Here is a 27,978-nt window from a genome sequence, read left to right on the forward strand (position 1 = left end):
TCCATGAAAGGTATTTTGATAACATAGCTCTGAAAAGTGAATTTCTGAGGAGATTTAGAACACATTTTGTTAAAACCTATCCAGACCTTACTCTGGTCTTCTAAAAAATTGTTATTCTGATGAAATATGGTGGTCGTTGCTTTTTCTTAAACGTTTTCCTGATTCCCTACAACAGTTATGCAACATTTAAGTTTTTGATTATTGGTCCTAGCTATTAAAGTATTAAGTTTTAAAAGTGAATGTTACCATGCTTTCTTCAAGCTTATTAGTTCTGCATTTCTGCTAGAGTAGCTCTTGAATCTGTGTCTGGGCCTGGGGCCTGGTGATCTTGTTTATATCAATATTTACTCTTACAAGCTGAAACTTGACCCTCAGTTCTAAATACCCATCTTTTGGAACGCTATGTGATGTTTGCTAAGGTAGAAATGACAGAGTGGTAGGGGAAAACTGATAGCTGTGATGATGCGGTACAGAATAAAAGCTGACCTCTCTCCCAGACTTCCAAAAGTCTTGTGAAAACCAAGTTTCCACTCTGTGGATATATTTCTGTCTTCTGCAGTGGGAGCAGAATCATGTGCAGGAAATTTGAGCAAAACATTCTAGGCTAATTGGAGGTTGTGGTAGAGGCCAAAATCACTCTGACATGGCAGTTTTCCTTAGTGATCTTGTTGCCGTTTGCATGCAAGTGACAGTTATTTTTAGATTATTGCATAAGAAGTGTTAACCATTTCCCTAGTGAGCTAGCTGTTCAAGTAGAGTTTGGCAGAAAAAAATAAAAAGGAAAATCTCCACGTGCAGATGTGCTCTGCAACATGTTCATGCCAGCTCTCACTGCCAGTGGCATAAATCCACAGCAGTTTCATGACTTTAGTATAATGAAATTGGAGTCTTACCCTTTCCTTCACGGTTTGACAATGCTATCTTAATGCATAAAGTATAAAAGACAAATCTAAAAGCTTCTGAAGAACAAACAGCATAGATGGGGTTTTCTTTGTTGTTATCATTAGAAAAAAACATTTATTTAGTTATCTAGTTTGTAAAGGAACTGATCAGCTGCAAATTAAGCTGATGTTAGAGGCTGTTTACAGATTTCAGAATACTATGTGAAGAGTCAAAGAGGAAGTTACCAAGACAGTGTGGATACAAACTGGAAGATTGAGAGTTGAACCTTTTTCTCCCTAAGCTTGGTTTCTGGCTGTAAAAGTTTCCTTTTTCTGTAATTAATTAATAGACGTTTAGAAATTTGGCATTTTACCTTTTCCCCATTGCAAGGTTAGATATCTGCCTAATGCATATTCCAGTTTACATTAGCAGATATGGTTCTGAAAATTCAATTTAAGACGTGTTACATACTATATATAAGGTTCTTTAAATGAGTGGTCATGTGTTTAAATCTTAAATTTGGAACTGAACTTAAGAAAAGTGAGGACAGTATTTTAATCATTCCTAATTGTACATATCTTCTATTTAGATGACAAAGCTCCTGTGACTGATACCAACATTCCTTCTCACCTGGAACAGATGTTGGATATTCTAGTTCAAGAAGAAAATGAAAGGGAATCAGGTGAAACAGGACCATGTATGGAATATTTGCTACATCACAAGATTTTGGAGACACTCTACACACTAGGAAAAGCTGATGTATGTACTCAGCAGAGCAGATTATCTTTTGTGTGAGCTCTTAATTGTAATAGGCACTGAAGTTCTACAGTAGGTGGTAGTGTGGGACACTGAAATGTAGCAAATAGCTGTTTGCTTATGTTACTAGTATATTACAAATAACCGTCTTTTACAAGTGTGATCAAGGTGAGATAACCATTGAGATGCTGACTAAAGCAGAACCCTGAGATTTGTTACTCACCACTCTGATAATATTGACTGTGAAGCTAGAAGTAGGAGAAACATTTTTGTTCAGTCTAGAATTTTTCTGGCTTCTACAAGACAGTATTATCCCTCTCTGTCCTTTGTTAAGTGTTGGGACATTCTTGGGTGAACAGTGCTGTATTAAATACAAATTTTGTTTAATTTTTCTGAATGTGATAAGTTATTGCTTAGAAAGATTTCCATGCCAGAAAGCATTAATTTAAGCTGATTCCCAGGCAGCTTTCACATCCAAGTCTTTGGTATGAATGCAGCCGTTGGCAGTGTTGTCTGATTCTTCTCATGTCTGCTTTATGGCACATGTGAAATTAGTTTCATGACCTCGGTGCATTCTTGTTGCTCTCTTTCTTGGCAGACTTATGAGCTGAAATGTACGGGGTTGGGTGGATCATGGGGTGAATTAACTTGGCAGCCCTTGTTCTAGAACTTTTTGTGATATGATGTAGATGCAGTTAGGAAAGGATGGTGTATCCTGTTCCAAGGGTAGATGGAGCTCTCCATGGTTTCATTCTTAGTCAGCCTTTTACATGTTGTCAAGTTTTTAACCTACTCAGTTTTACACATATAGACAGTGTAGGCTACTAGCTGTCTGAGCTTGGGATGTTCCTTGCTCTGGAAGGACCAGAGCTCTACAATTCCTGTTACCATGCCAGCTGTCCTACATTCAGGCTGAGATACCTGATGAATTGAAAATACTTGCTCAGAAATACAGCTTGTTCAGTTATCTGTAAACTTTGTCAAGAAACCAGGGTGAAATGGTGACATACCTGAAGCGGATAATTAGTAGGATGTTTGTAAGAGTTGAGAGATATCATTTTGCACTTATGCAAATGCACCTGTACCAGCAATTCTTGTACAGCCTGTCTTTATACTTTGCCACTTGTCAGTTGATACAGCTGAGGTAAACACACAGTTCAGTGGTGCAAGATGTTGCAAAGATCTGTTGCAAAAGGAATAGTATCCTTTCACAGCACTCACTTAGATTTACTACATTACTGTAGATGCACCCTGATGATACATATTTTGCCATTCTTTTCAGTGGATTGCTTGACAACTTACTGATAATTAAAGATTAATAATCTAGGGGAAATTACCTTGGAAAGAAAACCAGATTAGGCAGTTGTCATTCCTGGCTGTTGTCACCTGTGCTCCATTCAGCTGTGCAGTGAAGCAGGTGAGGGAAATGATGTGGGTAAAATTAACCTATGGAATAATGGCATTTATCAACATGGTAGAACACATTGGAGTCAGGGAGGATTTAGCTAAAAAAAAAAGGTACATAAGGACCACGAGCTATCAGATCTCATGGAGATAGGAAAGTACTTTCATGTGACATGGTGCATGAGGGACAATAGAACAAGGGACTGGATGTTTCAGATATTTGTGACTTTATTCTGCTGAGTCTTTGAGAAAATAACAGCTTTCTCTTGTACTGGAACATATGTGCATTTATAAACGCTTTATCTGTCTAAGGTTAATTGCTCATGAATTTAAAAAGCCTTTTGTAGACACTAAGATATTTATCGTTTATCATCGTATATCTATATGTACTGACTTAAAGAATTGCTGGATTTTGTGGCACAGTACAGACAACTGACCTGTAGCCAATTAATTCAGAGTTAATTTCCCATTATCACTGTATTGATAGGGAATATTTCCTGGAAAGGTTGGTGGAAGTCAGCACTAGAGCAATTAACTGAAAGTATGAATAATTTGAAAAAGAAAACAGTAATGAGATGCAACATTTTTTGTTGATCTCTGTTAATATCGATAAAAGTAATGTGTTAACAGATAATTATTTTTTTAAAATTACTTTTGGATAAATTGTTGCTGTTTCATTAACCATTTTGAGCAACAAATTTGCATCTGTGCTTCTTTATTTGTTATATTTTTCTTAGTGTTCATCTTTTTTTGTTTCAGTGTCCTCCAGGAATGAAACAGCAGGTTTTGGCTTTTTATACAAAACTTCTTGGAAGAATACGGCAACCACTTCTCCCCCATATAAATGTGCATAGGCCAGTGCAGGTACTGTTCAAATTTGAAGTTAACTATGCTTTTGCATTTCTTATTCTGCTGTAGCTAACAATGTCTTTAATTCTTCCATTGTCAAGTGAGTTAAGAAACTGCTTGAGTGCAGTTTTAATGTATTGATTAGAGCCTTGAACTGCCACTGCAATTTAAGTCATATGTAATAAAGAAATCTTGTTCATAGCAATGTAAATCTAGACCAAATGTTCAAGTCAATAATCATACATCATTGTAGTATATATATGGATAAAGAATTCAGTGCATTATTCCTAGGAAAAGCTATAACTTATTCTCCATCTTAATTGTTCACTTTTCTTTATGTGACAGAAATTAATTAGGCTGTGTGGTGAAGTTCTGGCAACACCAACAGAAAATGAAGAAATTCAGTTTCTCTGTATAGTATGTGCAAAGCTTAAACAGGATCCGTACCTGGTCAACTTCTTCCTTGAGGTGAGTAAATCAAATGAAATTTTTCCAGGTATATTTACTGTGTCACAAACAAAATGTAGTAGAGAACATTGTGCTTCACAGCTTAGTTTTCATTCACTCTGTGATTTTCTTTCCCTGTGATATTAGAAGGGCTTTTTTGTTTGTTGGTTTGTTTTTTTTTTTTTCCTTTGCTTCCAGAGACTTGATACATCTGACTGTTTTTACTAAAATTACATTCAGGGCTCTCAAATATACCTGCCTGAGGTCCTTATCCTTTGTAGTGAAAGTGCCTTTGCCTTTAGCGTAGAGTTGTGAATTGTGATGTAGAACACCGTGTGAGGGACACCTTGGACTTCTTATGTTGTTTTGTCTTCAGCCCAATAAAGACTAAGGGACAGATTGCATGGGGCATTGAAAACTTGCAAGTTGCTAAGTGTTCTGCAGGATCGGGCCCCTATTTGGTAGTGGCACATATGGTCTAGCTGCAGTACCAGCTCACAATTGACAATATGACATTATTTTCCATCTGTAAGAAAGCCAAATATCTTTACTCCTTTGAATTTAACATGTGGCATTGATGAAATCCGAGTGGGAGGAGAAAGAATTTCTAGACTGATTTTCTGTTCCCATTTAGAAGAAGCAGATAAAAGTTTAATTTATAAAAATCCATTTAGAAATGCCTCCTGCTCCCACTTTGATGTTTCCTGTAGTGACACATTATCTATTAACCACGTGATGCGTAGGTGAAAAGATGTAGATAGTGTCCTTCAGGAATATTGTACAAGCTCTTCACAAACAAGATCTGCTAAACCACAAAGATACGTTATTTTCCATTGAGTAGATGAATATCACATTTAAGCCAGTAGTAAAGAATCTATCTTCAGTTTATTTTGGCCTTGATTAAAGCCACCCTGATTGCCGTTGTATCCACTGTAGTTGTACAAGTGCTAGAAACGGTGTGAGGATCGAAAAGTTAGTGTTTCAACATTAGAAGCACTTGAAAGCAAACTGCTAAATGTATTACATGCAGAATATGGTAGAAGTCCAAACCAGGGTTGCTTGTGTAAGTTGTATGGTTTGAAAAGAACCCTCTGAATGACCCTTATACTCAAATAATGCCCTTGAAATCAAACCTGAGAACCTCAATCATAAGAACGACAAGTGTTTTGTCAGATATTAGTGTTCTTCCCCAAAATAGCAAGATTACAATGTTAAAAACTAGACATGGAAACCAGACAATTCCAGATCTCAAAGAGATCTCTACTTTCACAAAATGCTGGCTGTAGAGTTCAGGCAAGCTCAACAACATTCCTTGTAGCTCCTGTTTCCTAAGGCTATATGTCTTTGAACTGCCGGTAGTTGTTTCCAAATAAGGTATTTGGGGTGCAGAATTGTTGTTCACATCTATGCCTCTTAGAGGTGCTATTGTTGTAATTTGGTAACTGTTTCTGACCTTCAAATGCACAACAGGGTAAATTTACAGAATTCTGTGTGGCCTTTATCTCTCAAGTCTCCAACACTTATAAACTGAGATGCAGATACATGTCTCCAAAGCAGACTGTATCTGTTAGTTTTGCTTCCTTCGTTGACTTTTCCTGATCAGTTTCTACAGTATTTTATGAACGTAAAAAACTGAGTATGTACAAACCCAGGATTTCCTTTGTATGATTCCATATCAAATAGTCTGTTGATAAAATGCTGTTTATATTTTAGTAAAATCTTTCATCTGTATTGCTTAACCAATAAGGCTATATGGCATAACTGTATTGTCTTGGGCAAGTTACTTCTGTTGTGGAAATAAGAACTGGAAGAACTTCATTCTACTTTTTTAAACATTTCAAATCCATATACTGATTTTATTTTGGCTTTAAGTTATTCTTTTCTTTAAACTGAATTTTCCTTGTTCTTGTGTAGAGAAGAAGAACATACACAGGGATGTTTGACTTATCACTTCTATCTCACTCATTATTTTATGCTAAACTTCTTACCTTTTGCTTTTCCTTGTTCATTTATTCCTTAGTTGCCCCATCTCCTCTCATCCCATTCCATCTTACAGGAGATACTCCTTACAACTGGGACCCTTGATTCTCTGTGTTTCGGTTTCTGTTCTAACATAGTGTCAGTTAAAAAGTTGTACCTTTATTTTATAAAATGAACAATAGTTTTTCTATTCATTTCTGCTTTCATTACTACAAATTGCCAGCTTTATATTTCTCACTATGAATTACATAGAGATTCTCATTAGCGGTGATATCATTTGATTTTTTCACAGAATTCTTTTTAAAACTGTCTGAACTTAGACGTGGCATCATCTGTCATGGATTTTGAAACTGTAATAGTTAACATATCATGAAAATAGAAAAATGTATTTTCATATTGCCTGCTCTCTGTTGATGCTGAATTCACTTAGAGGAGTACTTTGTCTAGAAAGCATTGAATGTGTGTTTTATGTAACCTTTTCTATTAGGTCATTCAGGATCCTGTTTTGCACCTTTACAGGAGGCAGGTGAGCAGCTAAGCTGCAGAATTGCATGGAATAGGAAGCTTAAATACACGCAAAACCTCTGCTTATGTGTTGTTCAATGTACAGACTGCTTTGTGTCACCTGCCAACATAAGAGTAATGAGCTATGGACAAATTTCTAGGGGCATTTATACATGTATGGGTGTGAGGTCTTCTCCTCATCAATGCTTTAGCTAAACAAATTATGGCCTTTCAAATGACAGAAAAGTCCAGACATGAGGTAATATGCTGGTGTAAGATAAAACAAGTATTTTACAAAATACGATCTGATTTTTGAAAAAAGTAGCTTTTCTCTTTGGCAACCCTGCCTACTTGCTACTTGAGGAGTGCCAGCAACAGTGTATAGTCCAGGACTGAAATGCAGTCCCAGCCTTTAGTTTTGCTTTACGTGCAAGGCTCATTGTTGCAATTCAGATATTCCTGTGTATTGATAAAATATATGGGAGGATACTGGAGGACTTCAGAAGATTTAGGGATAGACAGACATGGTTCAGACAGACACATTTTGGTTGCTTTGCAGCCTTATGCGTTTCACACTGAAAAAAAAATACATATGTTGGAGAAATTTTTCTTCTGTAATCAGAAGTCATACTTATTTTATAGTATTCAGTGTGCTACTTTCACCACTGGGTTGCCTCTCCAGGGAGTTGTTTACATGAGTGTATCACAACATTCAGTACAAATTCACCACAACGAATGCACATCAATCAAGCAAATGTTCAGAGCAGTTCTCTAGTTTGCTGCCTGAGAGTTAGTCCCTACTGGTTTGTATGTACTAAACACCATTAACCCCAAGTGGTTACCCTTTTAAATTATTAATGCTTGAGATACATTTGTAATAATTTTTGTGTTATCATGGAGAATGGGAACCATTTGGATTTATAATCTCGCTGCTGTACTCACTTGAAAAAATGTCTTGTGCTGAAGTCTTAATTTATGGTTCTAATAAAGTATTATTTACCTGTGCTTATGCCAGAAGAACACTGGATTTTTGTCTTGCTGTGAGTTTCTTCTTGGTATCACAGAGCACAGATTTAAACGTCTTTTTATGTTTTGGAGGCAGATGGGTTGCTTTCTTTCAGGCTAAGTAGAGCTTTGTAGCTTCTGAGAAGGTTCTCTGTGATCTGTTACAGTATCCAGTGCCCAATGCTAACTTCTAGTATCTTCTGTCCATTCAGTCTGCTCGACTTTTTCCTCATGAGAAACACAGCTTGAGAGTACTGTGCTGTCATAAAAGAAATTTTTTTCCCTTTCCTGTTGAAGATAAAATCTCAAGAAGTTTAGAATGAGTTTAATTGTGTGACTCCAACTGGAAGTAGTGATTTCAGACATTAGACGAATGTGAGGTCTTGACCTAGAGAGGGATATTTTATAGTATGTGCTAAGGTCTAAGAGTGCATTCATAAGATACATGAAAAATTTCTATGAAATAGTGGGCAAATCAAGTGAGTATGTGCCTTCAGTGGTGGAGAGAAAAAGATGCCATCTCTTTGTAAATGGCATATTCAGCCTTGAAGCAAAATGGTACAGGGCTTAAAAGAAATTTAAGCAGATTAAAAAATGTTCTAGGTTTAAAAGCTCCCACACTCTTGCAACCCATTACATTCTACATGGCTACTGTATCTAGCCTTGTAGAGAACTACTTCAAATACTAATGTAAAAAATTAGCTTTTACAGAATTTCTGCTTCAGGATGAACAGTAATTTCAACTGTGTAATTCCAAAAAATGCTTTGCAGAGTAAGTTAAAAGCAATGGCTTCCAAAGGATCAGCAAGTGTAATCACAGAAGACACGATAAAAGGCCAAGACTCTTTGACAACAGACACAGGACAGCCCATTCAGCCTGAAGAGTTAGCTAGTGCTGCCGAAGCGGAGCAAATGGAGAAGGACGATGACCTCCCGCAACAGGCGAATGATCTCTCTTTCAGTCTGGATGAACTAAATGTCACATCACCTGAGTCCTCCACTGTTCGTCCAAATCAAGACTATAATTTAGTGAATTCTCTACTAAACCTCACTAAAAGCCCCGTGAGTTGGTTTTTTTGTTCCGTTTAGTGTGATAAAATGAAATAGTTTGGATGCTGTGTGAAGTGGGCAGAGGGAGGCACTGTATTTTAACTATAAAAAGTAAAATGAGGTTTGTTTTGCTGGCAGCTTTTGTAAATTGGCAATTTTCTTTGCCAGATCAGATTAAAGTGAAAATATTTTTTCAAAGAATTAATATTAAGTTTGTTGATGGTAATGTGGGTTTTGAGCAATTTGTATAGGATGCTGCATGTTTCACAGACAATCTGCATAGAATTACCGTTAGGTTAAATATACCACAAGGGAATATTTGAGAAACTTACTTTCAATTGTACTGATTTAACCAAGCCCACTTATTTTGTAAAGGCACTGGGCTATCTCTACAGGTTTGATTTCTTTTAAAAGCAACTGCTGTACATCTTGCCTGGCTGCACCCTCGAATTCATACTTGGATTCTTTCAGATAACTTGGAGGTGGGTTGGTAAGCCTGTAATTGCTACAGCAGCGCTGTAGACAACCAAATCTACTGAGGTACCTCATGTCGTTCTTGTTAAGTGATAGTTTACATTATCTAGTTGCAGTTGCACTCTTAGTATTTGACATGATTTCAGGTGAGATTCTTTATTTTGTACCATCCAAATTCACTACAGTTAGGCTTTAATGACTGAAAACAAAAATAAATGCATTCACTCGCTGTGGGAGAATGGGGAGGTTTTATCTGGGCAGTGTTTACTTCTTGATTTCAAGTGAGCTTCATTTACCCTCTGATTAATTCTTCCATGCCCTTCTGCCAGGACGGCCGGATAGCAGTGAAGGCCTGTGAAGGCCTCATGCTTTTGGTGAGTTTGCCAGAACCAGCAGCTGCCAAGTGCCTGACTCAAAGCACTTGTTTATGTGAATTGTTGACAGACAGGCTGGCTACCCTCTACAAAGCCCTGCCTCAGTCACTGGATCCCTTAGACATTGAAACAGTGGAGGCAATTAACTGGGGGTAAGAATTCTATATTTTTTTTTAATACCCAAGGTGACTTTACAACCCTCCTTGAAATTAATTTTCTATAGGTAGATAAGATGTATAAAATATTCACGCCCCCATGCTAATGTCTCAAGAGCTGAGCTGAGATGTCAGCTGCAGCATGGTGGTACAACTGTGAGCGTCCAATGTACGTGTGATCTCTGACATGGGGCCAGGTTTGGCTGCCACCCCCTTGCAGAGATTCCGCAGGGGGCAAGTTTTTCCACAGAGTTATGTTAGCGGTTTGTGGTGGTGTAGCTGTAGCATTAGGTACAGATTATTTTCTTGTTCAGATGTCAAGGATTTAGGCAATAAACTTTTCACAGTACACAGTGAGTACTGTAAGCTGCTGCAGGGGGCAGAAAGGGTGTATTTGATTACAGGCTGTTGTTGCAAAATTTTTGCAGTAAAAAAGAAGAAGGAAAGAGTTACTGCATAACTCATCGGCATGAAACAAAACATGCATGCTTGTTGTCCTAACGGCTTGCATGTTAGATTCTCAAAACATTTTTTTTCCCAACTCTGTCTTCATTATTATGAACTGCTTGTGATCTATTAGTACTGGGACAAAAAGTAGGTATTTGCAGAATACTTACCAAAATTTTTGATGGTTGGACTTTGAAATTAGAAGGGAAAAACCCACAACTTTGAATAGTGGAATAAATCATTATTGGACTGCTTTACCAGAGGAAATGGTGAATTTCTTATTCCTTAGAGTCTTTAAATTGAGATACATGGGGTTTTTTATGAAAGATATAATTTAGTTCAGGTATACACTGTGTGGTTCCCATGTACTTGATTGAGGTTGCTTAAAGAGTAGTGAAGAACAATTGCCTTCATTTTATGGTTCTTTGACTAAAGCAGTTATTGATTCCGTTTCTGTGGTCTGTGTTTCCTGGGAGAACAGACTAGGTGATCAGTTTTCCCTTCTGACTCAAGAAATACTTAACCAGAGTTCTTCTGTTGTACATACTATGTATCTTTTAGCATGCCACTGAAAACCTGTGTGATGATGGCACTGCCAGATCAGTAGAGACCAGCAGAAAAGCTATTTTAATGTTCACTTTCTTGCAAGTAGATCATTAATTATTCTGTTAAGTTCAATAAGAATGAAATCCAAGATTCTTCAATTACTTGTAGACTAAATAAGTATTTTTCCCTGTGTGCTTTAGTTTGGATTCCTATAGCCACAAAGAAGATGCATCTGCTTTTCCAGGGAAAAGAGCGCTGATTTCATTTCTTTCATGGTTTGACTACTGTGATCAACTCATCAAAGAAGCACAAAAGGTTTGAAATGTTTACAGATTATACAAATATATTCAGCAAATAAGTACTTCTAGTTGATTCTTAGCTTTTGAGTTTGAGACATACCATTTTGTACTTTTGTTTCAGACTGCTGCTGTTGCTATGGCAAAAGCTGTGCGGGAACGATTTTTCATTGATGTTATGGAACCCCAGCTGATGCAAACGTGAGTAGCATCTTACAAGACACATCAGAACAGAATCTGAATCAAGCTGGGTTTTTTTCAGCTGAAATCCACTACATATCTGACATGAAAGTTTTTGTTCAGTTCAGAGATCGGAATCCTCACATCAACTGCACTATTGCATCGCATTGTTCGTCAAGTGACTTCAGATGTCCTGCTGCAAGAAATAGTTTATTTTATACTTGGAGAACAGAGAGAACCAGAGACTTTGACAGACATCAACAGACATCCATTGCGACACAGGTTAATCGAACACTGTGATCATATTTCTGATGAGGTGAGAAGTGATAATGATATCATAATGTCTGCTGTCCAGTTCTGTCTTGGGTAGAGTCTGTAAAAACATCATTGTGAGGCCTTTTCATATTTGTGTCAGCTAATGTTTTTTTGCCAAGGAAAAAATTTTGACTGCCAACCCTAAAAAATCCTTAGAAAGTTAAAGTCAAGCTGTTTTCTCCAGCTATCACATTGTTCCCATTAATAAAGATCCTTTGCTGAATTTGTTTGCTCCCTGTGCATATCTGGTTAGGCTTGCTCATTTGTAAGATAGGGCAAAATCAGTTTCTGTAATTGTATTTTAATTCATGCTTTGTTACATGTTGCATTGCTGTGATTTTCCATGTTGTGTCAATTCTGTCATGTTACCACATAAGGTATAGTTAAAAACTTATTTTGTATATGAAGTGTGGTCAGAGACTATAGACATCACCAATTAAAAGATGATATAATAACTTTAAGCACTTTACACACACTAAACTTTGTTAAAATAATTTACTTCAGTAAAATTCATCTACAGGAGCTTCTTGTTTCATTTTTTCCATGAAACAACCTCTACCCTCTACTTTTTCAAATAAAACCCAAGCTTGCCTGAAATACAGGTCTATGCCTTCACATACCCATTTTTTTCAGTATGCTTACCTGCCCACTCTGTCAGAATGAGTTATCCGTATAAATTTGTTCATCTTTGCAAGCTAAGCATCTGAATACTCTTTGTATTGTTATTTTGGCAGATTTTAGAACAGTTTTTGCTCTACAGGAAAAAAATACATCCACATACTGATGTGTATGTGTGTGAACTCTTCATCCATGTTTATACCACATTCAACATAATAATTTCCTAATTTTTCTTAGGTTTTTTGCTTCCTTCCATAATGTAAATAAGTAATTGCAGTATTCTAGGATGTACAAACCAGATATAAGGCAAAAAGCATAAGGCAGTGGAGCGTCAGTTTATTGAATGTTTACTTTTTATGTTGCAGATCAGCATAATGACTTTACGGATGTTTGAGCACCTTTTGCAAAAACCCAATGAACACATTCTTTATAATTTGGTTCTGAGAAATTTAGAAGAAAGAAACTATATGGAATACAAGCCTCTCTGTCAAGAAGACAAAGATGTGGTAGAGAATGGACAGATTGCAGGAGCAGTGTAAGTTTCTGTTTTAAGGGAAGTTTTCACAACATCTGACTTGGATCCTAATTTTAGGACAACATGGTTTTTTTCAGCAATTGAAAGAAAAGTGAGTGTAGATAGCACTTTCAGTGCTCTGTGTATTAATCCATATTGGTAAAATTATGTAGAAATTTTTCTATCAGCAATTTATGGATATTTTTGGAACAGTATAAGAAAAGCTAAAATTATCGAAAGCCTCTTTCCAGAACAGTAGGCACTCAAAGGTCTTCATATATCAATTTACTTACACATCTACCTAGCTTAAGTCTATGCATATTTGTATTGTTTTCAGTGAGATTATTCTTGAAGTCAGTCACTTTGGTGCTTTGCTTACAGTTATGTTCTTGAATTATTTTTTGATGGAAGAACTTTTCTGGGACACTTTACATAAAATCCTTTTAAATACCCTACATAACTCTTGTAATGCCTTTTTCTACTGATGGACAGGTAAGGACTAGTCACACCAGCTATTTTAGGCATCTTAATTGAGATATTTTTCAGTCATCTAAAATGATCTAATGATTTCATGGAGTATAGCTCTCATGCAAAGAAATGTGGCTAAAAAGTTCAAGTAGATCATTTAATGCAGTGGTTTTGTACGAGTCAAAAATGTTTGTTCTGTTGTTCAAGTCAAGAAGTTAATGATTTTTCTTCAAAACAAAGTTTCTTGGTATTTCTACATATTAATTAGGTAAAGAGATGTGCATATGATAGTCTTCCGGAAAACTTCCTAGCTGTTCAGAGAAGAAAAAATAGAAAAGCATGCCTTTTGACCCAGAGATTCTCCTGCCTTCCATAACGTTCTGTGCATGATTATGTTTTTGTCTAATATGATCTCACAGAGACCTAGAGGAAGATCCATTATTTACTGACCTGTCTCCAGATAACACATTGTCAACTCAAGAGTGGCTCAGTGCTTCTCCACCTGTCAGTCCAGAACATCCAAAAAATGATGGGAAGACTGAAGTTCATAAAATTGTAAATAGGTAAGTTGAAACAAACACTTAAAGAAATCTCTGAATGTGTGGGTGTCTGCACACACTGTGCAAATTAAATGTACTCTGTAATGGATGTTATTCTGTGCCAGCTGGTAAAATGACTCCACAGAAGGAAATTATGCAGCATTTTATCAGAAAGCTACTCCTGAAAGATTAGAGCTTACAATAAGTGAAAATAATTCAACATAAATGAGAAAAATAGAAGAACTTTACAGCTAATAGTCTAGTTGAATACTCAGACTTCATGATGACAGCCTCATTGGTTATAAAACTTTATTTTCTCAAAAATATTTGCTATACTTACACCGCTGTTACAGGACTTGACCTTTCTGGAGAAGTCTAGGGAGTCTTGCCATAAATGTTTTAGGGGAAAAAAATCCTCAAGCTTCCTTAAATTCCTTAAAAATATATATAAAAGTGAATAATTGTCACATTAGAGATAACCTTCTGTTCCCTGAAAATCAAGTGGCAGCTCTGTCACCTGTAACGTACCTTTGTGCGTGTTAGATGTACTGCAAATTGGATATCACAAAGAGGACAGGCTCTACCCTAAGCAACTTAGCGATGGTAATTCTCTTAGCAACTAATATTAGGACAAGTGCTGTTTGCTCTGTTAATGCACAGTAGCAAAGCAGCACTGGTATTTCAGTGCTGACCTACCTGCTTACCCAGAAATAAACAAAGGTGTTAGCCAAAGGAAGCAAACAGCCCAAGGACAGTCAGCATAGAATGGCATAGTCACTTCTTGCCCTCTTTCCCCCAGTACTGCTAAATATAGTTCATGGTGGACTTGGTTTGGAGTAAAGACACAAAGAACACTCTCCTAAATTCCCCTCATGTAATCTCCATCAGTGATTAAAGTTTTTTCAGGATTTGCAGTGTTTGGCAAATATGTATTTTTTCAGATAAGATGAATTCCATACAAAAAGTCAGCCACTATCTACTTCTGCATTTAAATTTTACAGGACCCTTCAGCAGTTCTTGGGGTATGAAGAAAGCTGAAATTTGAAAACAGGGTCCGAATACTGACTTTTATTTTGCTGTCCAGAAATTTTAGGGCTTTTCTTTATTTTTTAAAGACAATTCTCCTCTAATAAATTTCAGCATTTCCTGATGCTTTTTAGATCAGGTATTGGTGAAGTAATAAGGACATACAGTATTTGCACTGTATGCCTGGCAAAGGCAGTGATATTTATAACGGAAACATATATGCAAATATTTCTCTGTGTTCTTAGATGTTCACTTTTTACCACAGCAAACTATGGTAAAGAAAACTTTCTATGCAGTAAGTTAAGAAGAATTTTAACTGTAACTCTCCTTCTCTTTTGGCTCATTTATGTTCTAGCAAGATGGAGTCTGTCCTTTAGCAAATACTTGACCTGGTTATGAATATTTCTTTTCATCTCTGTTCTGTCTGCTAATTCTCAGAAAATACTTCAACTGAGGTTTTTACCTCTAGTGCTAGATACAAAAGTTCTGAAGTATAAATCTTGTTATTGCTGACAGTAGTTTGAGCTGATGTGCTTAAATAGATTTTGTATTCTCTGTTTTTCACAAAAAGTTATGGTAGAATCTGTGCATTAATTGGCCAGACAATTCAGTATCGTGTACACTGTAACAGATGATGAGAAAGTATTGATCTGGTGCTCTGTGGATTGTAGGTACCCATTAATGTACTTTTCCTCTCTTTAGTTTTCTCTGTCTTGTACCTGATGAAGCTAAGTCATCATACCATGTGGAGGGTACAGGTTATGATACTTACCTCAGAGATGCCCATCGACAAGTAAGTCAGTGAAGTCTTCCTTAGTCTTGAGAATTTAAATGCTTATGAGAATATACATATGGTTGTATAAATAGTCCTACTAAATGCATCTTTTGGTAAAGGAAGATGGGGAAATTGCATTTTTATTTTCTGATGAAAACTTACCTTTGCAGATCTTTTGATGTTGAATCCACCTTGTATTACTCTAGTGGGAATAATGGATGACATTAAAGCATTAATATTCATATAGCAAATACACTGAGAGAAAATCTGAACTGCAGATAGATTCTTAATTTGCTTTTTGCATTTATCTGCATTCTCTTGGAGAATTGCCTGCCAAGCTGTTTGAAAGGACTGAAGGGAAATTAAAATGCTGCATAGGAGTTATGCAATCTGGGACATTAAAAATAAAAGCTTGTCACAGGGAATGCACAGCCTAAGGCTTTCAGGTTTAAAGTCGGGAGGTTTAGTAGATAGGGAAAGCTGTATGATTTACTGTTTTGAAATAAATGAGGGTTTTGTTTTTACAAGCATAATCCAACGTTTCCTTGGTCAGAGGACGATCGCTGTTTATTTGCAACTTTCTTATTGAAGCCCTATGAATCTTCTAGAATAGAAAAACTTACGCAAAGGAGTAGAGTAACTGAGAGTGCTATAATTAGTAGGTACTTCAAAAATTCCATAACCTCTGAATTGTGATATCAGCAGTTTAAGGTGAGAAGCTTGGTTTTCTGTATTTATTATATTGTTTTATCTGTAGTCTGTCCTGAAAAGAAAGGGAATAGAAAATAGAGAATATGGAAACAAGGGTTGATGGTAAATTCCCCTATGTTCTATTCTTGGATGCCAGAAAACACATATCATCTTTGTATTTCTTTCATGCCTTGGGAAAAAGAGTATTCTGGGAGTTATTAGAGAACAGAATTGCTTTCTGTCACTTCCTGACAATGATATGGCTACTCTTAAAATATTTCCCCCCTAAGAATAGCCCTGCCTGTTGCTGTTATTACATCCAAATAGCTGTTCTGCTTCCATATTTCTATTCCTGGAAGCCTGCACAAATAGGTACGCTACATGCAGTGAAGAATTTCTGAATCTGTTTTGTCTCTCTTTTGCTACTGTTTATTCCTGTGTTCCTTCTTTTCACTGCTATAAACTGTGTTCCTTTCAAGGTATAATTCCTTGAAAGTGAGACATCAGGTAGCCCACAGCAAATCAGAGGCAGAGGTTGAGAAAGGCTGTGTGGGTGACAAGAAACAGAGAGGGAAGAGGAAGCCCTGAAGTACTTTCCATTTGGATCTCCTGCATATACACGTGCCTTTCCTGTCCTGGGAATTAGGGAGCAATATAGGTTGGGTAGCAAGATAAACACATAATACAGTGAAAGTGTGGTAACTACTGTCAACAAGAATGTATACAAAAGCGATTCCTGCTTCAGAAGAACCCTAATCAAGGTGCTTTGCTGTGTGTTTTGGCTCCAGCTGCTTTTTGGGAGCTCTGTTCTCCACTCATTGTTTCTGAAACTACCCTAATGGTGTGAATGTCAAGAAGAAAATGAGGTGCCTGCATAGAAACTGGTAGTTTTTAGAATGACTGTTCTTTTGGAGCTTAGATTTATCATTTAGCTACAGATTGTGGTTTTAAGGTGTATGAACTATTGAAATGAAATAAAATGGATTCCACAGAGGTTTAATTCTGTCTTCCTCACTATTTTTTTCTAGTTCCGGGATTACTGTGTCATCTGTTTACGGTGGGAGTGGCCTGGATCTCCCAGATCTTTGGAAAAGTGCAATTTAGAAGCATCGTTTTTTGAAGGACACTTCTTGAAAGTCCTTTTTGAAAGAATGGGCAGGATTCTTGATCAGGTAAGGAAAAGCAAGTTATTAATTCCATTTCTGATACTTTCATCACTACTAGAGGGCTAATCTTCCTAAGGTCCTGTGGATTCCCATCACTCAGATGTCTATTGTAGCATCATATTATTGTTTAATGTCCCATGTCCTTGGTGCAGGTAGATTGCAGGGTGTCAGAGTGATCAATTTAACAAAATCTCTCTTATCTTCATTAGCCACATTTTTGTGTACCAAATATTCTTTTGACCAGAATTACCATTTAAATTGATGAGTAAGGACAGAATATCCTTAAGATAAAAGATGAGAATAAGATAATATGTTAGGAATCATTTGCAACTAGCAGCACTGGTTCTGTTTTCATTTTCTAGCATTTATGCTTAGAAAGCACGTACATTTTTCAGTAAATAAAATACAGTACAGCTCCTTTCTGCCACATTTCAGTGAAATTCAACCTGAAATCTTGTTCAGAAAGCAGTTTATGTCACTGTGTAAGATGAAAAGAACTTACTGTATCACTGTAAGTGATACAACCTTTCGCCCATTTTTTCCCAGTTAGAAAAAGCTGTTATCAGTGCATGGAAAGTTTCTAGAAGGTATCGTTTTCCATCTGCAATGGATGGAAGTGGATCCAAATGCAAAAATACTTTTTTTTTTCCTGTTCTATTATTTTCAAATAATAAAAATATAGCTGCCAAGGGCAAAAAAGTGGAATATGATCTGATTGGCTCCTTGTTCTGAAAAAGAACCCTGAAAGTCTAGATTAGCCTTGTAATACTAGCTGGACTTGCTACAAATGTAGTAGTAATAGTTTTGGAAGTCTGTACAATTCTTTTCTGGTTTGCATGTGGAGCTATCTACAGAATAAAGTTAGCTGTGGTAGTGCCAGATTTCTTGGTCATAAGCAGGACAAGAGCCATTTGAACATATAAATGTGTAGGAAACATGTCAGGAAGCCAGCAGTAACCTCTAGGTGAGCTCTGTGAGCGTTCAGGGGAGAAGGATGTTTGAGAATACCAACTTATATCATTCAGAAGTCAGAAAAGAAAGCCAAATACTTCCATTGCTATATTGTGTATTCTCAGGGTTTTGCTTCCAGTCAACATACTCCACACACTTCACTAGTTGATATGGTTATAGACTGGAATCATGAGGAAAACTGGGCTTCATCATCTCTTAGGAAAAACGAGCCTCATGGATAACAAAAACTTGTCTCAGCCATGACACCTAAATTATAAAAAGTAAAGAGCCCAGGTTGCATCCCCCGAGAAACACCTGGGTGTCAGATATGTACAATTACAACAAAAGTAGCATCTGGCATGGAAGCATGGTGCCCAGTTTGATATACTACCTGTCAGCATGGCACACATTTGAGTTAGTCAAGTAAAATGGTATGATCTGTGATATCAACTGCCTGCATCAGACAGAACAGGTGAATTCTTGTTATATCATATTAAAACCCTGTCCTAAGAAAACAAACTGAAATTCCTAGGGGTTATTCACAGTGAAAAACATAAATCCCATAGAATAAAAACGAACAAAACCAAAACAAAACCTGGGTCCTATCAATGACAGCTTTGACATAACGGGTGCTAATGTCCAAACAAAGTAAAAAATATTGAAAAGCCTTTAGTGGGTACGCAGTACTATGTACAGATTGTGATCAATGTCTTTTTTGCTTTGTCACAATACTATAGGTAGTTCTTGTGTTTTTCTCAGTGGATATCAGAACACTTTGCAGAGGTGGTAGGTATCATTAACCTAGTTTCTGACAGAAGATGGCTGAGGCACACAGGTGAAATAACTTGTTTCAAGGCAGTTCAAATCCGATACCTCATCTGCTGGACAGTACCTTCTTCCTCCTGTTAATACGATACATTTCTGTGGAACTGGCTCCTAAGGATTTTGTAAGACTTCCCTCAACCACAAATTTTGCTGGTTTTAATCTATCTGATATATGGCTGTCTTACTGAGTCTGCTGACATATGGACAGAAATAAAAGCTCTGTGTGAAGAAGCAGGTTTCCTTAATGCTCTTAATTAGTTCAAATTGCAACAGCAATCTGTCTGAACAATTCAGCACGTGTTACTACTTTGTTTCCTTCTCTTCTTGTGAACACCAGATAATGCTCATGGCTTCAAAGCTTCCTAATGAACTGACTGACTCAGACAGCTCTAAAGACCTTCTCCTACAGTTCAGCTGGGTAGGCAGTGGAATGGATTTACGGAAGGAGTTTGTGTCTTTGTCTGCAGAGTAACTTTTCCACAATAACTTAAAATGTAGTGGTCTCTTTTACCTATAACATTTCTGGTCCGGGCTCTGAAACCTTCATTTGTTAGAAGGTTGGGATGAATCTATTACTGGAATATCAAGTACAGAAATAACTGCCACTGACTGGGAGAAGTGTGTGCTTTCACTTCAAAAGATCCATGACAACTCTCTTTGCAATACAACAGTATGTGGTAATGAATTCAGGAATAAGGTGCCTAAATATTAATTAGGTGTCCATATCTAGTCAGTGGAAATTTAGTCAGAACAGCCCTGGTAGTCTCTGAAGCTGTTAGACTGAAAAGCAAGTAGGTGTCTCTTTTAGTGTGAAGTGAATCACCATCTCAGCTTCCCTGACTGTGTTGACTGAAAGCTTGACTCAGGTGCGTGAACTGGGGTATCTGTTGCCGTTTTTGTGACGCCTAAGATATTCCCACAAGCTTGTGGTTACAACACAGATCTTGCAGGGTTCATTCTGTGGAACCATCAAGAGACAAGCAGATACTCTTGAGCATCTGAGATGCCACGAGGTATTTGTGTGTAGACAAGTATATCAAGCGTCAGATCTCTGTTGAGTAGGCTAACGCAATTTAGACATGTAGATGTACCTAAATAATCTGTCTTAATCTAAAGATGAATTCTTCTAAATCTTACAGTCTGGAAAAGGGAAGAATCTGTTCTCTGATGCTTCAGTGGGATGCTAACTTGAGAGCATCAAGATGATAATTTGAGGCCATGAAATCATGCTCTTCTAGCTGTGATTGTGCCGCTGAGGATGTTACTGCCAATGTGCAGTCAAAGAGACTGAATGAGGGCCCTGTAATCCACTTCAGGTTAAAATCAACAAGGTTAACTTAAACCATCTGAGTGTTGGTAACATCTTCAGACTGGCATAGGGGTGTACCAAGGGAATGTCTGTCCATCTCTTGTCAACATAGTCTGTTCCACCACTGAGTAGATGGAAGAAAGTTCCACAGGTTTGCAAATTTTGGGCTGAAGTAAAATGTCAGCTTGTTTTCACTGTGATGAGAAAATCAAAGATGGGAAGAAAAGCGCTTGGAACATAAAGAAGCTATGGTGAAAATACTTGCTTTTATGGAAATGAGTTTCTCACTGGTATGGTAAAATCCTTTAAGCTAGGCACGATTTTTTTCCTAGAAAGTTAGGTGCAATTTTTTCCTTATGCCTGATTAGCATCTTCTAGCATCGGCCAGTGTTGCCTCTCCCATTTGGTTGATTTGGGGAAAAGAGGTAAGGAAGCAACTCAGAATTTCATGCTGCTTTCCCAGCCTAGGACTGTCTCATCTCCTGTAGAGTGCTGCCACAGGATGACCAGGCCTTCTGCAATGGTTCTTTCCAAGAAAAAAGAAAGTAGAAGATGGGAAATACTATCTTAGCTGTAAACGTGGATTTGTCTCTCTCAGTTTCCCGAACACATACACTTTACAGTTTTCCAGAAGCAAGCAGATGTTTAATCTAGGCTGATTCTCTGCTATTTGTTTAGCTACTGAGCTGAAGAGATGTTCTACAGGAAGAGGGCTTACCCTACGATAAACAAGTCTGCAAAAGTTTCAAGTGGTTGTACCAGTTATACAGACAATAACATCTAGTACCTCACTGTCATGTTCACATCGCTTCTGTTGTGGAAAGCAGAGGTTTTGTTCCTGTTTTTTAATCTGATTTTTTATCTTTATTTATTCATAACACTGTATATAAGGTTCTAGTAGTTAAACCTAGTAGCACTGGATGAAAGGAAGCCAGCATGAAAATAACTAAGCACTGTGTTTTCCTTTTTTTGCAGCCCTATGATGTAAATTTACAAGTTACATCAGTGTTGTCCAAACTGTCCTTGTTTCCCCATCCTCATATACATGAATACCTTTTGGATCCTTATGTAAACCTAGCTTCTGGCTGCAGATCTCTCTTCTCTGTTATTGTCAGGGTGAGTAAACACACAGTTAATATTTACATATGGCTATACAGCCGGGATATATATTTAGTAACTTTGTAGTTAGCGGTAGTGGTTGCTGGTTAGTATAAGTTGGCAAATGGCTTCTCACTGAAAGTAGACACTTACACTCTTGATTTGAATCAAGATTTTACATTTTCTACCAAAAACAATGGAAAGTTTATTTCTGTGTCCTCATGTCTTCAAAATTGTTTGTTTGCTTGGTTTCATTGTGTAGATGCAAAAAGGACACTCCTGAATACCCTGTGTCTGGACGAATATCTCCGCTTATCCTCTTGTTTTTTTTCTGATGAAGGCTGTTCTTGACAATGAAATCCTGGATTTATCATAAGTCCTCCTTTCCCTCTCCTGATTCCATCTCTTCCTGACAGACCTGCATCCTAGAAGTGCTGGCCGGGTGCCTGTCACACTGCAGTCTGCTCAGTCAGAGATCCCTCGCCTACCCCACGCACCAGCTGTTATTAAGCTGGTCAGGAGCCTATTAGTGATGCTTGCCCAATACTAACAGAGGGCTTAGCTCCCTTCTTCCCAGCAGCTCTCCCCATTTCAAAATATAATCTTCACTCTCTCCCTTTTGCTTTCCCTAAACCCAGGAATTTACTGGTCACTTGCCTGCATCAATATTTACTGAGACAAATTAATCATTGGCATAATGAAAATAAGTAATGCCATTTGTGGCAACAGCAAGTAAAGCTCAAGAGTTCCTGTCCTTTTGCATCTCTCTACTTTCTGCACCCACTCACCCCTTTTTGGGACAGAGTAGCTACTCTGCATATTGTGTTATGAGCCTGTGAGGGTGCTGAAGTGGGTCTGTATCATGGGCACTGAAGGCTGCCATTGAACCTTGCTGCCAGGCACTCTGGAGAAGCGTTAACTTTGTGCGTTGATGGCATTGGGCTTTACAGGTTGTCGGGGACCTCATGGTGAGAATCCAGCGCATCCCAGATTTCACTCCCAAACTTCTGCTAGTCAGAAAACGCCTGCTGGGCCTGGAGCCAGAAGGACTCATGTGAGTAAAAACTTTGCATATTCTCTGAGAGCCATGGCTGGTTTTTGTGTGCGCCAGTCCTGATTCTCTGCTTTTTTTTCTTTCTCAGCATTGACCACATGACGTTACTAGAGGGCGTGATTGTGCTGGAAGAATTCTGCAAAGAGCTGGCAGCGATTGCTTTTGTGAAGTATCATGCCTCATCTACACCATAAGCAGCCTTGATGAGCAGCCAGGCTGTAAAACCACCTAGCTCGTTTCAGTTGAAAAGACTATTGACAACACCCAGATAGGAAGAGGTGGTGCCTCCTGGCAAAGCGTCAGTTGACATTTGGCAGAGTTGGAAGACAAGTTACTTTCACCAGATGCTGACATTGCAAGAGAGAGGGATTGAAATGGACCTAGAATATGATTGAAGGCATTTGGGGAAAAACCGATGCATAGCATTTCTAGCCCCTGTGTAAAGAGCTGCAAAAGCTGCATGAAGAACCACAGATGTCAGACCTTGGTTATTCTGTTATGATGACAATGTTCAGAGAGTTGGGTCTTTTGTATGTTCTGGGGCTCACATGCACCGTTTTGGTTTTTATGACCCTATTACTTTTTAAAAGCAAGTTAATTTTATAACATTTTAATGTCTTAATTCTTTTTCTTTTCAGTTGGATATATGAAAGGAAATCACAACTATAGTTGCAATGTATATTATTAAAAATGAAGGGGTTAAAAAAATCCACCAATCCATATACAGCAAGATATATTAACGAGGGATCATTTTTGTTTTGGTGAATCTTAATGACAACTCTGAGCTTGATTCCCCAGTGGATTCCTCCAAGAGATATATCAGTATAAAATCAATACTAATGGAATTAATCCTCATTCAGCATCACATCCGTAACAAATATATCTGAAGCATACATGTTTCAAGCATGTTTGTCTCTGTCATTCCAAGTGATTTGCTTTAGGTCATCTGCGTAACTAGATTTGCTTTAGGTTTTTGAATGTGAACTCTAGTTGCTTGAGTCGTCACCTTTACAGGAAAGTTAATTATAGGTCATTAGTAGTTGTTGCTGAAACAGTATTTTTAATTTCTTTTAAATTGGTATTTAGTCTGAATTGGTTTAAGAATCTTTTGTGCCTTGAAAACTGGCAGCATAAACTTTCTGTCATTTTTAGAAATGCTTTTATTGCTTATCTAACCATCCTAGTCGTGCCCAGCAAAAGATTGCCAATTCAGTTAAAGCATTGATACCATATATAGGACCAAAATTTGCACCTGCTTGCCATAGTGCTGGGATGCAGAAAGGTCTCTCATTGAATCTTTTTCAATATGAATGCTGTCAGCCAGAGCAGGCATTTGCATTGCAAGCAGAGGGCCGTCCCTACTCCAGCATGCTGATTCTACTTCTCTAGCGCGATGGCAGCCCACACTTCAGACAGTCCCTGCTGCTCACTGCCACATACGCACTGGCAGGTTCGGGTGGCCGTGCTTGAACCTCCAAGTCACACTGAGTGACTTGGATGAGAGACCTGTCCCGCTGTCCGGCTGGGTGTGTAGTACCTCTTTCCCCTCCTATGAACATAATAGCATAGGCAGGCAAGGTAGAGTTTAGCTCCTTGTGTTTATGTTGTGTTTCTTCATTTGTCTTTCCTATTTGCACAGGTAATGCCCATTTCAGATCTGATTGCTCATATGCAAATACGGACTAATTTACTCAGTCACTAGAATTTTTCTGGATTTACCTGACTGTACCTAGAATCAGATTCTGCTCCGAATCCATGCCTTTGATGTCCTGGTTTTTAATAGTTTCTGGAACCTGGATGCCGAGAGGCCTTTTATGTTAGCACGTTAATTAGAACAGTGTCACAGTTAATGGGCTAAATTTATTCTTGTCACAACAGTGAAGAGGGTCCTGCTATAAAAGCTTCCAGTACAGATTCAGCTGGAGAGAGCAGTTCTGGAACTGGGGAGCTATTTTGGCAGGTAAAACCTGTATTCAGAAGCTCCCTGTACTGGGAGGCTTTTGTACAAAGTCTTGCATTTATCTGGCAAACAAAAGCATGTCTTACTTACTCACTTTTTGCCCCTCCCCCCCCCCCCGCCCCGAATTTAGCCCCAAAGTGTTTTCAGGTCAAAGTAGCATAGTACGATAAACTGTTTAAAAAAAAAAATGACATTTCTTTCATTTTTGTTTGTAGAAACATACCTTGAAAGTAGCAAGTAATTTTTTTCTGATATATATTGCAGCCAGTCCATATTAGAAGTTTTGTTAATGTAACATACCTGACACATAGTTTAGAACATGAAAATGGCTATGCAGAATGATGTTTAATACATGTATTTGTTATAAATAAGGTCTCAATTCAGCAAAGCAGTTAAACATAAGTTTAATTTCAAGAATTTTATTCCAAAATCACTGTCTTTTACATTAACAAAGTTAAGCTGTTGAGCACAAACGCTGATGCTTTACTGAATTTGAGTCTTTGTTGGTTTTGCTTGAGCTTAATTACTTTTTCCTCAAATTTTCTATTTTCATTATTTATTTTTTTAAATGTATGTTCCAGAATACTTCTAATGTCCCAATTTCAGTGGAAACTGGAAGTCATACTACTACTATATAGGAAAGTGAGAGAAATGTTAAAAAAACTTGCAAGAGCATTCCAAGTAATATAACAATTTATAAAGCCATTCAAGAGATGCCTGATCTCAAATGAAAACATTAACATCACCTTTGTTGTTGTTGTTTTCACGATACCTGAGCTCATTACACTGTAGGGAATTGCATCAATCAGTTTCTGGAAGGATTGCTGCAACCTCTGTGGCATTTTAATGCAAAACAGATACCGAGCTGCAAACACAGTTCCTTCAAGCTTGTCCATGAGAAAAATAAGTAGATATAACTATAAGCACTCTTAAATTAAAGATATAATTGTTCGGTCTCCAGCAACATTGATGATGTTTTTACAAACCGAATGTTATTTAGTTGATAAATTTATAAGACGTAGATCCATCCTAATGGAAGTGAAGCAGTCCTTAAAGTTGCTTTAGCTTAAACTGCTCTTGTGAGTGCTACCTACAAACCCTTAATTACCATACATGATAATGACCTTTATTTTTGTAAAAGTGATTTAATCTTCCTTAAGAGATGGAACTCATGTAATTATTTTTTGTGGTGATATTTTTCATGCACTTTTTTTAAAGGAGAAAAAAAAGCTTAGAAGTTAGTTCAGGTCCATGTTTTCACCTTTCCGATCTATGCATGTCATTGAGGTGCCCATTTTGTTTCTGTGTGCGTGTGTTTGTATGTGGTTATTTATTACCCAGAGATGGACACCTGAGAAAATATATGGCCTGAAGTTCAGAGCATATGCAGATCCTCCAGATGTCAGTGGGAAATGCAAGTGCTTATCACCTTAGAAAATACGGCCACTAGTATTAGATTGAAATACTTGAAAGGTAATACTAGAATAATTTTTTATTTCAAAAAGCAGATCCAAACCACATTTTAATCTTGATGCACATGTGTGTAAATAGACACATTTTTTACTTTTTTTCCATTTATAGTATGTATTTGATTTAGACTCCAGTATAGAAAATTTTGTAATAAGCCATGTGCTAGCTCTGGTAGAACAAGTTTGTCCTTAGTTTCTCATATGACTGTAATATTGCTGGTATTCAGAACCTGTCTGTGTAATATTCTTACTCTGTATTTGTCTGTGCAATATAAAAGCTGTGACGATACACAGCTTGAGTCTGGTTGTACATCACTTATGTATATATATACATATATATATATATCAGGACCAGAATCCCAAGCTTGCTTACACTACAATGAGTGTAAAGATTGTTGCACTTGATTTCACAGGGCACAAGCAACCATGGAATGGCTTTGTAAATGTATGGCAATTTCTACAATAACCTTCTGTGTAATTTCACAGATGGTATTTTATTAGTGCTACTTGCCTAGCTAAAAGAAATCCTAAACCGGAGCGCTAGGTAAAATCGAAGGATTATATAGGAGACTTCAGGCTACGTGGAAAATCCATATCTGCTGTTGCGTGTCATACAGGGTTTTCAAGCCATGACCCTCAGTGCTTTCTGTGCCCTGTAAAATAGTGTAACTATATAAAATATATACTCCTTGTTTTGCCTCCTGCCTTGTTTACATTAAACAGAGGATATTCAGTAAAATTTTTCTATTAAACTTTGTGTAGGTCACTTACTGACAGTGTTGCCAAGGTTTCACAAGTGTGGGATTTCCAGTGAGGAATTGTTGAAACAGCCACATTACCAGACGTACAATATTGAGTTTTATGAAGGAGGTTGTGATAAAATCCAACTTTTTGTGCTAAAAAATGCATGGAAGATTAAAAGGGATATTCTCAAAATAAATTAATTTCAATGAAGCGACTGCTTCTGTTATTACAGAATCCATAATAGGTTTTATATGGATGACCTTGAGACAGAAAACGTTTTAACATTTTACATCATGCTTTGATTCTGAAGTCCTTTCATTTATTTTTATTACATCCCGAAGTCCTTTCATTTATTTTGAGCCTGTCACTGCAGCATCTTCTGGGATAAACCTGTTTCCTGTGCTGTACTGTGCTATACTGTGCGGGGCTTAGAGTGAGTCGGCATACTCTTGCCCGTGAAAATTGGAAGCGAAGGGAAGTGGCCGAGATGGAGTCATCCTGAATACAGATTGATGTCTGCTCTTCCCGAGAGCCCTAGTGTCTTTCAAGACTGCAGCTGGTCAAGACCTTGGTTTTCTATTGCATTTGAGTGCAGCGTGCGTCAGTCACGACATTAGTTTATTGAATTGGGAACAAATGTTGTATACGTGATTAAGCATTTATTTCGTCCATCAGGGCCTTTGAGGAAGGCTTTTATACATAGGTTTTTATGTATTTTTAAATTGTGTTTGTTGGCTGTTTTTTCTTAGTGTCTCATCTAGTTTTGGTGTCCTTCAAGTTTTCATCAGCCTTTTAAAAATCTCAGTGCTCCGTAGGATCCCCTCTGAGGGCTACACTTGGATGTTAAGCTGTTTCTCTTTTCTCAGTATTTAACAGCTGCAAGTGCTCTTGCATCTTTAACAAGAGGAGCGCTCCAGCAAGATGATACACTTGACAGCTTTTTTTATACCTCTCAGCATCTTTCCCCCACTGTCTTGGGTCTCAGAGATTGTCATCTCCCACACCACCCCCCCACCCCCACCACCCCCCATCATTTATTTGCTGTGCCTGCATGAGGCATTTAGAGATTTAGGGACACTTTGCTTCCTCAAGCAGTGAGGAAGTTGTA

The 27,978-nt window shown here is 37.6% G+C and overlaps 1 protein-coding gene across 2 annotated transcripts in view; it reads left to right on the forward strand.

Annotated features, from left to right (window-relative positions):
* Nucleotides 1-27,080, forward strand: part of FAM160B1 (family with sequence similarity 160 member B1) — a 35,991-nt gene extending 8,911 nt beyond the window's left edge. Inside the window, exons 3-18 of one of the 2 annotated variants that reach the window (XM_037399062.1) lie at nt 1,472-1,641; nt 3,802-3,906; nt 4,237-4,359; nt 6,806-6,844; nt 8,599-8,889; nt 9,681-9,877; nt 11,074-11,188; nt 11,294-11,370; nt 11,473-11,665; nt 12,648-12,817; nt 13,684-13,827; nt 15,532-15,622; nt 17,323-17,466; nt 21,521-21,661; nt 22,594-22,697; nt 22,786-27,080. In XM_037399062.1, coding sequence (XP_037254959.1) covers nt 1,472-1,641; nt 3,802-3,906; nt 4,237-4,359; nt 6,806-6,844; nt 8,599-8,889; nt 9,681-9,877; nt 11,074-11,188; nt 11,294-11,370; nt 11,473-11,665; nt 12,648-12,817; nt 13,684-13,827; nt 15,532-15,622; nt 17,323-17,466; nt 21,521-21,661; nt 22,594-22,697; nt 22,786-22,891 — 2,210 coding nt within the window. In that variant the 3' untranslated portion in view covers nt 22,892-27,080. The remainder of the gene's footprint in view (nt 1-1,471; nt 1,642-3,801; nt 3,907-4,236; nt 4,360-6,805; nt 6,845-8,598; nt 8,890-9,680; nt 9,878-11,073; nt 11,189-11,293; nt 11,371-11,472; nt 11,666-12,647; nt 12,818-13,683; nt 13,828-15,531; nt 15,623-17,322; nt 17,467-21,520; nt 21,662-22,593; nt 22,698-22,785) is intronic. The other variant, XM_037399063.1, reaches the window with a different exon arrangement.
* The last annotated feature ends 898 nt before the right edge of the window (nt 27,081-27,978 follow it).

This window comes from Falco rusticolus, chromosome 9 (genome assembly GCF_015220075.1).
Source record: "Falco rusticolus isolate bFalRus1 chromosome 9, bFalRus1.pri, whole genome shotgun sequence".
In the NCBI taxonomy this organism is placed as follows: domain Eukaryota; kingdom Metazoa; phylum Chordata; class Aves; order Falconiformes; family Falconidae; genus Falco; species Falco rusticolus.